General features: G+C 41.5%; 1 protein-coding gene across 2 annotated transcripts in view; it reads left to right on the top strand.

Moving 5' to 3' along the window:
• The window catches only part of uex (metal transporter uex), a 118,648-nt gene extending 102,578 nt beyond the window's left edge, over positions 1-16,070 (top strand). The window contains exons 15-16 of one of the 2 annotated variants that reach the window (XM_076192452.1): positions 2,669-2,752; positions 14,018-16,070. In XM_076192452.1, the coding sequence (XP_076048567.1) occupies positions 2,669-2,752; positions 14,018-14,491 (558 nt within the window). In that variant the 3' untranslated portion in view covers positions 14,492-16,070. The remainder of the gene's footprint in view (positions 1-2,668; positions 2,753-14,017) is intronic. The other variant, XM_076192453.1, reaches the window with a different exon arrangement.
• Positions 16,071-17,964: the final 1,894 nt, after the last annotated feature.

The raw sequence follows: 17,964 nt of genomic DNA on the forward strand, positions 1-17,964 counted from the left end.
GGAAAAAAGCAAATATAGTACCTATATATAAAGGAGGAAATAAAGAAGAACCTACCAACTATAGACCAGTCTCTCTAACAAGTACAATAGCAAAAATTTGTGAAAGAATTATCAAAAGTAGATGGGTAAAATATTTAGAAAAAAACAAAGTGTTAAATCCAAGGCAATTTGGATTCAGACAAGGACGATCATGCGTCACCAATTTAATATGTTTCTATTCAAGGCTAATAGATATAATACAAGAAAGAGATGGATGGGCGGACTGTGCATTTTTAGATCTAAAGAAAGCTTTTGACAAAGTACCACATAAGAAGTTGCTTAAGAAATTAGAAACTGAAGGAGGAATACAGGGCAAACTACTAAATTGGATGGAAGACTTTTTGCAAGAAAGAAAAATGAGAGTAGTGATAAGAAACCAGCACTCAAAATGGGATGAAGTAATAAGCGGTGTTCCGCAGGGAACAGTTCTGGCCCCAATAATGTTTGCTATATATATTAATGATATGGATGAAGGAATTGAAAGCTATATGAGCTTCTTTGCAGATGATGCAAAACTACTGAAAAGAGTGAAAACTGAAGAAGATTGTGAATCACTACAGAGAGATCTAAATAAAGTACAAGAATGGAGTAGGAAGTGGGAGATGGAGTTCAATACAAAAAAGTGTAGTATAATGGAATTTGGAAAAAGCAAAAACAGAATAACAGGATCATATAAATTGGGAGAAGAAGGAATAAAAAAAGTAGAAAATGAGAAGGACCTGGGAGTCATTGTTATGAATAATATGTCACCTGAGAAACATATAAATAAGATTTTTGGAGAAACTTATAATTTAATAAGAACAATCAAAGTTGCATTTACATACCTGGATGAAGAAATGGTGAAGAAAATCCTAATCACCCTGATAAGACCAAGATTGGAATATGTAGCAACGATATGGTCACCAAGTACAAAAAAATGTATAAGAAAACTTGAAAGAATACAAAGAGCAATTACAAAATTGGCACCAACACTCTCAAAACTATCATATGAAGAGAGACTAGAAAAACTTGAACTACAGACACTAGAGCAAAGAAGAGAGAGAGGAGATTTGATAACTATTTACAGAATCATGAAAGGCATGGAAATTACTGATAGAGAGAATCTGATAAAATGGGATGACAGAAATACAAGAGGACACGGAAAGAAAATAAAAAAAGACAGCTATAGAAGAGATTTGAAAAAGAACAGCTTTCCTCACAGAGTAATAGACAGTTGGAACAAGTTAGATGAGAAAGTGGTGTGTGCAAAAACAATACATGAATTTAAAAATAGTTTAGATAAAATGAGATATGAAGACGGGACCCCACGAGCATAGCTCCCCTTCCCGTAAAATACAACTAGGTAAATAGGTAAATACACATGTGCATGCACACACACACATGCACACGCACTCACAGGCACATCCATACACTCACATCACTGGCCTAGTGGTGGAGTGGTACTGCACTCAACCACAAATACAGCAGTCTGAGTTTTAACCATACTCAGAGCAGATGTTTCAGCATTGCTGCACTGCAAGCCAGCACTCCAGCTTTGCAGGGCAAGGAATAAAAGCTGTATACTGTAGTATACTGGAAAAGAGAAACACTTGTTAGCTTCTGTCTCTTACTGTCTAATTTATTATATCTAGCCTCAAACGTGTATTTACCTAATTGTATACAGGAAAGGAGCAATGCTCATTGGGCCCCATCTCCTACTCTGCAATTGATCATACCTAACCTTAAATTCATGAACATTTCTAACTTATTCTAGCTTATCCTTGATAATTATCATATTTAGATGTGAAGTCATGCATTGTTCCAGCTTGGGCTATATCACCTTCTAAGCTATTCCAAGTATTAAGGCGTCAATATGGAAAACTGTATTTCTTCGCATCCTTTAGACATATAATCTTCCATAATTTGTTCTCATGACCTCTTACAGCCCTCTATCCTTAATAAAAAGATCTCTTCTGTCAGTGAAGTCTTAACCTTTTGTGACCTGACTCTGTAATATCACCTCTTTCTCTTTAATCTTTCAAAGTTGGCAGATCCAGTGCATTTAGTCTTACCTCGAATGTTTTATCTGCCAGACTGGGGACTAGCCTGGCATGTGTGTAAGGTCACAGCATTACCCCTGTGAACTCTGAGCTCTCATCTAGGTGGATAGTAGCTGTAAATGACAAGTCCAGCATGTTATCTAAGACCATAGTAAATCATTTGCATGTATGCACATACACTCCATTGACAGAAGAGATCTCTTGATTGGAGATGGGAGGTCTTGAGAACAAATTGAGAGACTAAATGTTCAAAGAATGTGAGAAAATAGTTTTCCATACAGATGCATTAATACTTGGAATAGCATAGAAGGTGATCTAACTCAAGCAGGGACAAGACATGAATTCAAAGCTAAGTAAGGATAAAGTTTAAGTTGGAACCAAACATGAATTTGTAGCCAGGTATGATAATTTGCAGAGTAAGAGACAAGACCCTAGGAGTATTGCTTATTTCCTGTTTACCACAATTATGTAAATCCACACACACAAAATAAAGAGATCCTGACTTAGTAGGCCTTTGGTATACATAATGAATATAAAAGGGTTTACCAGTGTTTCTTTTCTTTTTTTTTCTCTGTATTATCACTGCTTAGATGCTGAAGGAAGATGAAGGTCTGCCATCCCCAACCTCAGGAGGTACCCCACTCACCACACCACAGAATACCATCAATTTTAAGGTAGAGCAGGACTTGGTAGATATTGTGGAGTAAACTTTTTTACATTAGATTTGTTTTAGAGTTTTGCATGTAGTACTTTGATAAGGGAATTTCAATTAGATATACCATCAATTTTAAGGTAGAGCAGGACTTAGTAGATATTGTGGAATCAACTTTTTTTATATTAGATTTGTTTTAGTTTTGCATGTAGTACTTTGATAAGGGAATTTCAATTAGATATTCATCTTGTTCTTTTAATGGCAAAAATTATTGTTAGAATGATCTAGAATTATAGTTCTGTTTAATTCTGGTATTTAACATAGAAGTTGGTGATTCTAGTATTCAACATAGAAGTTGGTAAAATTATAAGACTAAGTGTTACCTTGAGTTTCACTAAGGTCAAATCCTACAGCCCCACAGCAGCTGACACTAATATCACTATCTGTTGTAATAGGGCATGGGCCCCGATAGATCTCTCTGGGAAGAGAATGTGGAATGTTGTCTATGCTGTATTGGTGTGGAACTGTTTCTGTGTCATTGGCTAAAAGTAGTAGGAGGGGAGCAGTCATCAGGTGTCTACTCTCTATGTGTGAATAGGTGTCAGAAATACAGCTGAACTTGATAGAGAAAGATCTTGGGGCCTAGTCGAGGGAATGAGTGTCACCGAGGTGAGGGGGTTGATAGGATTGAAAAATTGGTTGCTCTGCTGTCCAGCTAGACAAAATCTGAGTGTTAAAAGTGTAGATGTGAAGATGTGAACAGGTAAGGGAAGTATTTAGTAAGTTTGTTGGCAATGGATTTTTGCCTATATCTTTAGGGGGTAGGCAAACTTTATTTGTGCTTTTAAAAAGGGTGATCAGTCTTTTATGCACAACTCAACTACATGCCAGTCAGTTTGATGTCAGTTTTAAGTAAAATGCTGGAATCAGTAATAGTATCAGGGATCATATCGAGAAACATAATTTGATTCATGATCCACAGTATGGGTTCACCAAGGGTAGGTTGTGTATAACTAAACTTTTATCTTTCACATTAATGTCTACTACAATGTGGCAGGTAACAATGATAGTTATGATGTATTTACTTTGAATTTAGTAAAGCGTTTGACAAGGTGCCCCATCAGAGACTACTAAGTAAAATTAAGGTCCATGGCATAGGAGGAAAAGTGTTTGAAAGGATTAGTGACAGAAAACAGCAGGTCACCATTAATGGTGAAAAAACTAGATAGGGTAGTATTACTAGTGGAGTTCCCCAGGGCTCTGTTTTGGGTCTTATTGTTCATTATGAATGTAAATGACTTAGGATTATTAGTGATGTTAGTAAGTTTGTGGATGACACTAAAATAAGACACCGTATTAGGTCAGGGGAAGATGCTGAGATAGTGCAGGAAGATCTTCACACTTTGGCATGCCTGGCGAGCATATCCCCGTACGTCCCAAGGTTGGCCGGGCGTTGCCCTGAGTGGACTTCACACAAAAATGCTTATACCCTTATTCGATTTCTGACCTTATTTTTCAAGTTGTATAATTCAGTTTGGTATCAAATTGTTACCAATAAAATTTTCTATAAAGATATATGCATGTCAGGTCAAATAGAATAACATTACCAATACTATAAGAGATACAACTTTCCTTGAAGATTTTGGGTTTTTGAGTAATGTATATAATTATTCATTCCCAACATTAATTTTAGCAGGGGGAGTGTTAGATATAACAGGAAGACACTAGCTTATATTTTGAGATAAATCCCATGATGATCAGATGAAAAATAAATTTCTGGAGAATTTTCTATTACAATGATGTAAATGTTTAACATAAATGACATGAAATTTTTTATTCTTTTTTCCAATATTTGACCGTATTTTTCAAGTAATATCATTCAGTTTGGTGTCAGAATTTTGTAATAAAATTCTATATAAAGATACATGCATATCAGATCTAATAGAATAACAAGATTACCAATACTATAAGAGAAATACAGCATTACTTTAAAAAGAATTGAGTTTTTGAGTAATCTTTATAATTATTATTCATTACTGACATTATTTTTGGCTCCATTTCATTCACATTTCTCTTATTTCCTTTCCAAGTGTTTGGTGCACATTTTTAAATAAATCCCATTATGGTCAGATAATAAGTAGGTTTTTGGCAAAAAAAATTATTACTATGATGTAAATGCTGTAATCAGCATACCTATGGGAGTTCTTTTGACAATAATGCCATCATCATTGTGCCAAAGTCTTAATAAATTGTTTACATGGTTGCTGAAATGCCAAATGGACTTCAATATCTCAAAGTGTTATCTGTTAAATGTCATCCCCTCTGCCTTCCACATTTCTTTTACTAATCTTTCATCAGCTCTATCTGCCATCTCCTTTTCCTATCCTGCTCTCATCCTCACCTCCTCATTTCTCACTCAATCCGACATAGTAACCCCTACCATACTTCTCAGACATTTCATCTCGTACATACATATACCAATGTTTTTTCTTTCTTTTCTTTTTCTTACAAGGGAGGTAGCCAAAAACAAAGGCATAAAAATCCACTCACACCCATTCCATCCCCACATACTCCACTCCCACTTACACCCCTCCCTCCCTCTTATCTTAGCTCTTCCTAGGTGACGGGTCATCCCTGCATCTTGTCCACTGCCCTGGGTCAGAAGCAATGTAGTAAGACACAGCACATCTACATGAATGCTGCTTCACTTAATTGGTGATCCTCCCCCTCTCCATCCCCTCATGCAGAAAAAGAGAAGACGGGGAGAAATCCCTTTGTGCTGTGTCAAAATATCGTTCACACATACTCCCTAACCCCCCATTCTGCACTCACCCTATCCTTTGTCTTCTCCCTTCTTACTCAACAGACAGTCCTCTCTTTTCCAATGCCCCTTTTACCCCATCCATCCATCTCATCCTTGGTTCATTCCTTCCATCTCTGCCTTCCACACCTCTTTTACTAATCTTTCTTCACTCATTCCTTCTACACGTCTTAACCATCCCAGTACTCTTTCATTAGCCCTATCTCCCAACTCTCTTTCCAGCCCCACTCTCCTCCTTACCTCCTTGTTTCTCACTCTTTCCAGCCTAGTAACCCCTACCATACTTCTCAGGTATTTCATTTCATCTCGGACATATTTAAACTTTTTTTGCCTGCCTCTCTTAGATTCCAAGTCTCTGCTCCATACAATGCCATCAGCACTATCACTCCTTCATACAATCTCCTCTTACCATCCATTCCCAGTTGCCTATTTCTCATAACACTTTTTAATCCCTGAAGGCATTTACTTGCTTTTTAATCTACAATTTAGCTCCACTTCTACTCTTCCCTTTCCTGCCACATGTGACCCCAAATACCTAAAGCTATCCACTTCCTCCAGCCTCTCTTCTTTTAGACTTACTTCCAACTCACTGCCACCCTCTACCCTTGTACATCTCATCACCTTACTTTTACCCACATTTACCTTCAACTTTCTCCTATCGCATACCTTCCCAAATTCTGTCACTAACTCCCTTAATCCTTCCTCTGATCCTGCCACAAGTGCAGTGTCATCAGCAAACAACAACTGGCTCACCTCCAACTTTCCTTTATTTTCTTTAACCATCTCCAGTCCCCTACCTATCACCCTTACCTTTACCTCATGCACCACCCCATCTATGTACACATTGAATAGGCATGGTGACATGACACATCCCATACACAGTCCCACCTTTACCTCAAACCACTCATTCTTTCCCTTTCTAATTCTAACACTGGCTCTGCTCCTCTTGTAAAAACTCATGACTCCCTTTAATAGCTATACCCCAATCCCATATATTTGCAAAACCTACCACAGTGCCTTCCTGTCTACCCTGTCATAAGCCTTTTCCAAATCCATAAAGGCCCAGAAAACATCCTTACCTTTTCCTAAAGCTTTATCACATATCTGCCTTTCCACAAAAATCTGATCCACACAACCCTTACCTTTCTTAAACCCACACTGTTCCTCTCCTAATCCTCTAAATTAAAACCCTCCCATAAGCCTTCCCAATTACATTCAACAGACTGATCCCTCTGACAATTTTACATTCACATTTTTCCCCTTTTCCCTTGTAAAGCAGAACTATACAGGCACTATCAAGTCCTCAGGCACCCTACCCTCCCTTAGACACACATTAAACAACCTTACTAGCCAGTCCACTATTGTTCTACCTCCTTTCTTTAGACACTCTGCATAACACCCATTTAACCCAGGTGCCTTACCTGCTCTCATCATTTTCAGAGCTACTTGCATCTCATCTTTTCTTATTTCCCCTCCAGTTTCCTCTCCTATCACCATCATTTTCTTAGTACCTCCCACTGCTACCACCAATCTCTCCCTGTCCTCCTCTGTATCTAACAACTCTCTAAAATACTCCACCCATCTGCCCATTACTGTCTCCTCTTCCAATAAGATCTGCTCATCTGCACCTTTTACCTTTTCTTCTTTACTTAACTCACCTACTCTTCTCTTTTTATTTCCTTCCAAAACATCTTTTTATTGCTTTCAATATTTTGTCATACTCCTCCCCAATTTTGCATCTGCTCTTGCCTCCTTTATATTTTGTTTTGATTCTCTTCTTTATGGTTGATACCTCTCATATTTTTCTCTCATCCTACTTTGCAAACAGTCCCTAAATGCTCACTTCTCTTGTACTACCTTCTTCATTTCATCATCTCATCACTCACTATCCTTCCTTCTATTCCCTCCCATCCTTGTTGTTCCACATACCATCTTCTTGAAACACCTCCATTCCTCTTCCACACCTACTTCTGCTCTATCCTTCACTACCTCCCACACTTCTCTCAGCTTCTTGTACTCCTGCTCTTTTTCCTTCTCATTTAAACAGTTTACTCTAAGCACCTCTCTACCTTCCACCCTTTTCCTCTTTCTCCACCTATCCTCCACTCTCAACTTACCTTCCACCAAAAAAATTATCTGATATTCCCCCACTCTCTCCCCTAAGAACATGGACAACCAAAAGTCTTCCTACTCTTTTCCTAGATACCACTACATAGTCCATTAATGCCTTATCAACCACCCTTCCATCCACCACCCTCTCCCATGTGTACTTATGCTTGACTTTCTTCCTAAACACTGTGTTAGCTATCATCAACTCTCTAAACACATCTCCACCATTAACTCTCCACTATGATTTTTACCTGGCACTCCACACTTCCCAACAACTCCATCTATTGGTTCATCCCCTACTCTAGCATTGAGATCTCTCAATACCACTACATTGACATTCCTCCCAAAAATATGTATTTATTTAAATCTGTCCAAAAAGCCTCCCTTTCCTCTACACTTCTCTCACTACTAGGCCCATATGCACTTACAAAGGCCCACATCTCCCTTCCCACTTTCACCTTTATCCACATTGTGGTGTGAATGTGAGTGGATATGGCGTGAACGGGGACGGGCAGTTGCACCCCCAATGGGGAGTGGGGGCAAAGGGCACGAGCGTTGGTACCCTCAGAGGGGGGAGTGCCTGTGCATCTGCGTGGGTCGACAATGCCAAGGAAGGACTGCTGTGTGTGGAGGTGTGAATGTGAGTGTAAGGGAAGGAGGCCCACCGAGGAACGGAGGGGCTAGTATTAGAGGTTAGGAGGTAAGGAAATTAGCTTAGGGACCGTGGTGTGAGTGTTCCAAGGAGGAGTAAGGACCGACCCAGAAGCAACCGAAGGAACGGGATCATCGACAACCAAGCAAGTAAGTACCACAAGCTATCTAGGCGCCGCCGAGATGACCACACCCAAGAGTAGTGACGAGCCATTCAAGATGAACAGTATCGCCCTAAGGGCATTTGACAGCAATGGAGACGTCATCATGTGGGTTACGAAGGCGGAGTTGGTCACAGAGTTAACGGGAGTAAAGGACGTGGCAAGTTGCATCGCACTAAACTAGCGTGGCCTTATTCTACATGGAGATGACGACCGAAAATCGAAAGGATGTGACAAAGGTGAAGGAAAGGTTACAGGAGGTTTTCGGTGAGAGCCCCTTTGACGTGTTCTGTAAGCTACAAACGAATGCGGTGGACAGGTGAACAGGTCAATGTGTTCACCAATGACATCAGGAGATTGGCTGCCCTGGTTAATCTCGAATGGGTTTCCGGATCGCATATCGACTGGGCTGCAGGAACTATATAATGCAGGGGAGGCGGACATGGGCGAATTGATAGCCTGCGCCAGGCTCCTGACTAAGGCTAAGGATGGAGGGCTGGTGGGGGCAGTAGCTAGAGAAAACCCACGAAAGAGGATGAGGTGTGTGGTGGGAGAGGGAGTGCGGGCTGGAACAGTGGGCAGCAGGCATCTGGATGAACCACTGAGAGAAAGGAAAACGGGTGAGGCCGGGGGTGACTACAACAGATGGCGGGGGCTGTCTTGGGTCTGCTGTTACAAGTGTTGGCAACTGGGTCACCTCGTGAGGGGCTGTACAGAGGTAGAGCTCGTCTGCTACTCATGCAATCAGCCAGGGCATATGGCCCATCACTGCAATCAGGGAAACAGAAAACCGGTGGCCACCACACAGGGTGCCACTGAGGAAATGTAAGGACACCATTCAGCCGTATGCCGATCATGGATATCTGGGTGTGAGGAAGATGCATGAGGGTGCTGATAGTATCAGGCTGTTCTACCACGATCATGAGGACCGACGTAGTTCAAGAGTTCAGACAGGGAGATCTGGCCCTGACGACAGTCAACGGGAATGAGACGAAGTGTGAAGGCAACCAGGAAATTGAAATGATAGTAGAGGGTATCCTGATATGACTAAGACTGTTCGTTATCAGAACGATTCTAAAGGGAATTGACATGATGCTGGGAATGGTTGGAATTGCCCAGCTTGGAGAAGTCACGTTTATCAGTGGGCTCATAAAGATTGGAATGAGCCGGGACTCTGAAGGGAGGATGAAGACCCAACCGAGGCCGGGTGTGGACGTAGGAGTGGCATTGGGAGCCACGGAGGGTGGTGCTGCCCCAAAGCTCGACCCTGTCGAGAGGACAATGCTGTGCACGATTGAGGATGAGGACTTCCTGGCAGAATTTGATGGCCAGAAGTGGGAAGTAGAGTGGTATCCAAAAGAAGGCTTGCCTGTCTTGAAGAACAAAGTCAACTGCTATGTACAGACCCTCAGAGATGGGGTGAAGGAGGACTTTGACCTTGAAGTGGAGCGCTGTATCAAAGAGGGAATCTTGAGTCCCAGGGAGGAACCGGTGAAGGGCATAATCCTGCCCTTGATGGCAGTGGTAGAGCCAACCAAGAGCAAAGTATGACTGGTGCTGGATTTCCGAGAACTGAACCAGTTTGTGAAGTGTCATACTGGCGATGATTTTGTAGACGTGTGTAGCGAGACCCTACGCAGGTGGCACCAAAGGAGGGGGCATCCACGGTTGTAGACTTGCAGGCAGCTTACCTACAAATTCATGTGTCAAAGAAGCTATGGAAGTACCAGCTAGTAAAATACAAAGGGAGAACTTACTGCTTAACCAGACTGGGGTTTGAACTCAGCTCGGCCCTGAGGATCATGACTAGAATCCTGAAGGTGGTACTGGAGAAGACTGAAATGATGAGGAAGGGCACTGATTCATACCTCGACGACATACTGGTGGATGATAGTGTAGTATCATCGTCAAGTGTAGTGGAACATTTGGCTCGGTACGGATTGATAGCAAAGGAGCCGGAGCCGTTGGAAGGAGGAGTAGTGTTGGGACTGCGACTGAAAAGAAACAGGACTGGAAAGCTGATGTTCAGGAGAGAGAACAAGATCCCAAAGGTGACGGATGAAATGAGCAAATGAGAGCTCTTCTCCCTTTGCAGCAAATTAGTGGGCCACTACCTGATCGCTGGTTGGCTCTCTACGGCGTACAGCTACATTAAGAGGAGGATGGGGTCGAAGGATTGGGGAGAGAAGATTGATGAGGACATGATAACCATATGTGACATCATAGAGTGGATAATGCACGATGATCCAGTGAGGGGACAGTGGAACATGCCCCAGCAAAGCCAAGGCATAGTGCGGTGTGATGCGAGCAGCATAGCCACCAGTGCCATCTTGGAGATAGGGGGCATGGTAGTTGAAGATGGAGTGTGGCAGCAGAAAATGGATGACTACCACCATATCAGCATATCAGAGTTGAATGTGGTCTTAAAAGGAGTCAATTTGGTGCTGAAATGGGGGCTGTGTGAGATCGAACTGAGAACGGACTCAGCCACCATAGCGAGTTGGATGAACTTGGTGCTGATGGCTGAGAAGACAGTATGCACAAAAGGAGCTGCAGAGGTCCTAGTGAAGCACCACCTCGGGATCCTGAGGGAGTTAATCAATGAGTTCAGCATGAAGATAAGGGTGAGGGAGGTGCCATCAGAGATGAACAAAGCAGATGTACTAACCAGAGTGAAGAAGAGCTGGCTGAAACCGAAGGAAGAACAGGATGAGGAGAAGCTCGAGGTGTGCACCGCAGGGTCCCTTTGTGCAAAAGAGTTGCACCAAATGCATCACCTAGGGGTCGATAGGTCATTGTTCCTGGCAAGGAAGTTTGACCCAGATATATCGAGGGAAGAAGTACGGCATGCGGTGAGGGCATGCGCACGCTGTCAATCCATAGACCCTTCCCTCAGGCCGCACTTGGTAGGGGAACTTTGCATGGGAGAAAACTGGAGGTGGCTGGCGATTGATGTAACCCACTATCAAGGCACCAGATACCTATCAATGGTCGATTGCAGGCCAGGGCAGTTCAGCATCTGGTGAGAACTGAAGGCGGAGACTGGAGAAGAGATTGCACCGGTGATGAACGAGATATTTTTGGAATGGGACCCAGTGGATGAAGTCCTGATGGACACCAGCACAGCGTTTTGGTCGGAGGCGCTGAAAGGCACATTGGACAAGTGGAACACAAGATGCTTCTTCCGGGCGGCTTACCAACTGAGCGGAAATGGGATAATAGAACGACACCATCGCACAATTAAGTCCATGGCTGAGAAGGCACAAATACTGCTGACAGAGGCAATTTTTTTCATATAACATGTCCCCCAGGTCAGGCCAAGATGACTGCTTGGTCCCGCAAAGGGCAGTGTTCAAATACAATTGGTGGCATCCCCAGAAGGGGTTGGGCCCATCGGCCAATGCCGAAGAAGGCCATGCCTCAGTGCAGGTGGGGGAGGAGGTATGGGTGAGGCCAAAGGACAGGAAGTGAATGTCGCAGTGGATGAGAGGGACAGTGACGGAGGTGAATTCACGGAACAACATCTCTGTCGAGGGAGTGCTGCAGCATATCTTGGATGTTCAGCGTGTGGTGAGTAAAGGAGATGAGGAGGGCCACAGAGTGACAGCAAATGAGGAGGCGGTGTCATGGAGACCCCACTGCGACAGTTGTCCCCCAAGGTAGCTACAGGACTACGAAGTAGGGGAAGGAGGAGACTAGGAGTAGGTTGATCTCAAGATCAGAGGGGGTGTGGTGTGAATGTGAGTGGATGTGGCACAGACAGGGACAGGCAGTTGGCACCCCCAATGGGGGGGGGTCAAAAGGAGCGAGTGTTGGTACCCCCAGAGGGGGGAGTGGCTGCACATCAGCATGGGTCGACAGTGCCAAGAAAAAACCGTGCATGTGTGGAGGTGTGAATGTGAGTGTAAGGGAGGGAGACCCATTGAAGAATGGAGGGGCTAGTATTAGAAGTTAGGAGATAGGGAAATTAGCTTAGGGACCGTGGTGTGAGTGTTCCAAGGAGGAGTAAGGACCAACCCAGAAGCAACCAAAGGAAAGGGATCATCGACAACCAAGTAAGTAAGTACCACACACATTAACCTTGAAAAAAGTCCTTCCACTCCACTACTCACTTACCTACCTCCTCACTTACAAGTATAGCCACCCTTTCCCTTCCTCTTCCTCTCCTCACTCCCAACACCCTCCCTACTACACTCCCAAACTCAAAATCACCCCTTCCTTTCAATTTAGTATCACTTAATGCCAACACCTCAATCTTCTTTCTCATAAACATTCTGTGTATCTCTTCCCTTTTACTGTCATCTGTACCACACCAACCCACATTAAAAGACCCAAACCTTAGGGTTCTGGTTGGAAAACTGCTCTTGGACCCTCTTATGCTTTGACTTTTCACAGGAATGTCCCCTTTGGGGCTACAGGGACTAAGATGGCAAGTCTCACACTCCATCCCATTTTAGCCACCTTTACAGCCCAAATGGGAAGACTTGGTGGCAGTATTCTTTTCCCCCTACTTCAGGGGAAGGTAAAAGTGGAAATATATACTGAAGGAAGTAGTACAGGATAGTATTAAGAGGGGGTGTGACAGCATAACAGGACAGTCGCAGTACAATAAAGTAGCATAATTTCTCTATGATTAAAGATTTCCTCTACCATAGACCAAATGATGTGAAGCTCTGGTCCATAGGGGCACCCCATATGGTCCCAAAAGTATTGACTGCATGCTATTGCACAGTTTATACCGCACAGTAGCATGCAGCCAATACCCTAGGTAGGGTGATCTAATAGAGGTATTCAAATGGGTCAAGGTCTTTACTAAGGGTGATGCAGGCAAAGTCATATTAGACAGCAGGGTAAGACTCGTAGTAATGGATTTAAATTGGGCAAATTTAGTTTAAGAAGGAAATAGACTAGAACTGGCTTACCAATAATGGTTAAAGAATGGAACAGACTTAGTAACCTTGTAGTGAGCTCTGAAACTATTAGTTGTTTTAAGAGAAGATTAGATGGATGGGGATGATAGGTGGTAAGGTACATGGAACTGCCCAGTGTAGGCCTTATGGTCTTTTGCAGTCTCCTTCACTATTATGTTCTTATAGACCAGTGATGTGTGGCTCAGGTCTGTAGGGGTGCCTCAAAACAATCCTTAAAGTATTGGCTGCATGCTACCATGCAGTCAGTACTCCAGTGTGTGGTAAGTATAAATTATTTTTATATAGTTAGGTCAGGCATGAAATACTCTTGAAAGCTTTTGGGAATTTGGTAACCAAGTTTATGTATTTATTTATTTTATAGAACTACTTGAATTTTCAGTATTATCATTGTTATTTCATGGTTCCACACAATAGTATTGGGGGTATTATGTGGCTAAGACTTTTAACAAGTGTCAATTTATTTTATGGATTTTAGTGGTTAACTAGACACAATGTGATAAGGGGACATCTCTGTAATGAAGAATTTCATGGTATCATATAGTGTTATGATGTTATGTAAATGTGATTATTTTTATTTATTTATTTATTTATTGTATTTTATTGTATTTTTTCAGGGATATGATAACTTAGCAAATGGTATGGCAGCTCCCCAGGATCGTTTTGAAGACATTGAGCTTGCTATTCAGAACATGGTCAATAGTAATGATCCAGTTATGTCAAGGTATCTTACTACTGCTAAAGCATCAGCTTCAGCACCAAGCACACCATCAAGTACCTACAGCAGTACACATAGTCTAAAGCAGTGTTCTAGCTCTGAAAACCAGGATAATAAGCAGTCAGCAGCATTACAGGATGCAAACACATTAGCTGAAAGCCAGAATAATAGCAACTCTGTGACCACTTCTTCTAACAAAATTGATACACATGATGGTGCTAGCACTACTGTGAAGCCAACCACTATAGACAAGCCAGAAGACCAGGCAAGGCTTGCCATGGGAAGAGTTGCCAACCTACCCACCGGTTGGCACACTGAACTAGAAGATGATGGGCATCAGCACAAGGATGATCACAAGAAATTTGCTTCCTGAGGAAGGGCCTAATCCTCTTGCCAGGGTGCAGGAAAATCTCGCTTGGGTCTCATTAGATATAACTAATGTGCATTCTGTACTTGTTTGATTAAGCAAGTGGAGAGTTCAAAGGTGATTTAATACAAAAATAGCATGTTTTTATAGAGAGAGTATATAAATCAGACAAACTTATAGTGTAATCATAGAACTTTATTAGGTGAACAAATTACATTAATATTCAACTAAGCATCAGTGTAGGCAGGGCCCACTCCTTTCTACCTAATAATTTTTGTAACAGAGGTGAAATGATAGTATGAATATAGTTTTGTAGCTCACTTCTACAGCTAGACTTAAGTAAATCTTTGCCCATACCTCTTTCCCATGTAAGTCATGTATGTGGCAGGAAAGTTTTTACTTCTTTCCATGGTAGCCTTAACTTGATAAATTGTTATGTTATTGCATATTGTTTCTAATATTCAGGTAACTGATGGTATTTTGTTGTAACATATTTTTCCAATTTGCAATCAAAGACAGTTTATTCTTTTACCTTTCATGAATAACTTTAATTTTTTCCCATGGGAATGCCCATGCATGTAAAGACCAGCCTTGTATTTTTCCTCTCAACAATATGTACTTTGCTTGTATGCAAGGTACAACTCTATAACCCTTATTTCTTGAATATACAGTAATAATCACTGTGCAAAGACAGACTGTCAGTATTCCATTGCGGCAGTTGTTGTTGAAAGATGTTACAATGTGTACAGTTGTATATTGAACTTATGGCAGTACAGTACTTGTTCTATAGCAGTGTTTCAGCTAATCACTAATGTTTTGTTACATAATCATTCATCTAGTACAGTTATGACTTTAACATACTACTTTCACCAGCATCAAGACAGCAATTTGTTTCTCCTTGCATGTAGTCTGGTCATGCTCGTTATGCTTCTAAAATATTCATGTTCAATCATGCTACTGGGATGAAGGTAGGATTATTAAAAACTACTGTCCAGTGTTAAAGTAATGAAGAGAGACAGAAAATCTTAATTTTTTGTGGTTGTATTTATATACCAGTTTTTGAAAATCACTTGTACGAAAAATATAGGTCCTAATATTAAGTGAATCACAGCATATATGAAAGGGTGTCTTAACGCATGTGGTACCATGTATCTACTAATACTTTTGGGTCCAAAAGGATGTATTGTGTTGTGACATAACAGGCATTTGAATTCCTTAAACATTTTAGATTAGGTAGACACATTTGCTGCCATCATGCTTAAAATTTGTATATTAAGACTACATCCCATTTCAGTCATTTTACCATGGAAAAGAAAAGAAAAAATGGTGACTGACCTGTCACTTTGGCATAACTTGCACTTCTTTTCAACTTGGTTGAAAATATTGACGTATATACCATTGTAAAGAGTTATTATAATTGTTAAGTCTGTACAGAGAAATTTATTCAGTCAGAATATTTCTGGTCTGATATGACCTGTTAATCAAACACCTGTATACATAGGAAAATCCCTAAGGATGTACGTATAAGTTTGAAAAGTGATTCCTAGGTTTACAAAAACTTACATATTAAAAGTTTGGAAATGTTTGAATTTCTTAAATCCTTAGTAATCCCTTCTGTGCCCAAAGGGTGTCTTATAGATGGTAAAATAACCTAGTATCTGCTAGGTACAGTAATCTTAAAATTAAATGTTTGGAGGAAGTGAAGAGTATTTTGGGTCACATGTACAGGGAGTGGAGTGGGAATGGAAGTAAATTATAGATTAAGGAAAAGGGTAAATGTAAAGGGGAATGAAAAGCTTCATGAAAAATAGGCATCTGGGGATGAACGTCATGAGTAAACTGATGGGGTCACTGCCTACACAAGCCTGTGGAGGAAGAGACTTGAAATTTAAGGAGACAAAAAGAAGATGGGGTCACTGCCTACAACAGCCTGTGGGGGAAGAGACTTGAAATTTAAGGAGATAAAAAAGAGCCAGAATGTGTTCAAGATGGAGTGTTTTGAGAAGTAAGATAAAGGTTACAAGTGTGGACTGAGTGGAAACAAGGCAAGACAGAGCAGGGACGGAAAGGAGCTAACAAATAAGATTGATCAAAGAATACTAAGATGGTTTAGGTATGTGGAAAGAAAGGATGAAGAGAGACTAGCAAAATGTGGAAGGCAGAGGTGGATGAAATGAACTTGGAGGAGAATTGAAAATGGGATGAATGAGGTGAAGGGAGGCTTGGGCACAAGGACAATGTCTATTGAAAGGCAAGAGATAGGTGTAAGTGGAGACTGGTTGTGAATGGATAAATTGACACAAGCCAAAAGGATTTCTTGTCTGCTCTGTAAATTCTGGAGTGGGTAAAGGGGGATGGTCACAATATAATGATGCAATGACTGCTTTGGCTGTCAAACCCTGCTCTAGAAGTGCAGTCTTGCTGTAATGTATCTAACCTGAGCAGTGGGTGGGGATGGGGATGACCCCTCATCCCCGAAGACCTAAGATAAAATGGACAGCAAATGGGTGTTGGATGAGGGTAATTGTATGTCTTGGCTGGCCCACCCCTCCTTGTAAAAGGAAAGGGTCTTTTGGTATGTACATACATATACCAAAGGCTTTTTCCCCCTTACAAGGAAGGTAGCAAAAAAAAGTCATAAAATCCACTCCTACCCATTCCATTCCCATATACTCCACTCCCATTTAACCCCCCTCCCTCCCTCTTATCTTCTGCAGTAGTCTGTACGTCTCTTCCACAATCCTGCTAATATATCTGTCAGGTGACAGGTTGTCTTTAATCAACGCTCCCAAATCTTTCTTCTCTTTTACTTTTGTAATGGGTTCATTTCCCAAGGAATAGCTTAAGGATGGCCTTTTGCTGCTATTGCCCATTTTCAGTACTTTGCATTTTTTAGTATTGAGCTTCATTTCCCATTTTTGGCACTATCCAAAAATAGTATCAAGATCTTTTTGCAATATTCTACCATCCTCCTTGTTCTTCACCCTTCTCATGATTTTAGTATCATCTGCAAATATATTAGCATAGCTTGTTATTCCTTCCATCATGTTATTGACATAGACAAGAAACATTATTGGTGCAAGTACTGAACCTTGGCATTTTATCCTTTGCTACTGTCCTCATGTATCTTTCCTTCAAAAAGTCTTTATTCTATATGTATATATGTATCTACAGTACGTGTATATATATAGAGAACAAAAGGCCTTTCCCCCTAATAAAGGGGGTGGCCATTCCATATCTTTTCAGCAACATAAGTGAATGGAGATTGTGAATAGATGAAGAAATGATGCTTTGCTTGTCATCTCGGTAGATTTTTTAAGTGGACAATTAGAGTGGTTGCCATTGAATACAGTGGTGGGGGTAAACCAGCTCTGGCTGTCAGGCCTTGCTATGGAGTCCGTGCCTCCCTGCTTTGCCTTTCACCTGAAGTGTAGTGTTGGGGGATAAAGACAACCCTTCATCCACAAAATGCTAAGACA

Source organism: Oratosquilla oratoria, chromosome 11 (genome assembly GCF_046742065.1).
Source record: "Oratosquilla oratoria isolate Oo_2021 chromosome 11, ASM4674206v1, whole genome shotgun sequence".
NCBI lineage: Eukaryota > Metazoa > Arthropoda > Malacostraca > Stomatopoda > Squillidae > Oratosquilla > Oratosquilla oratoria.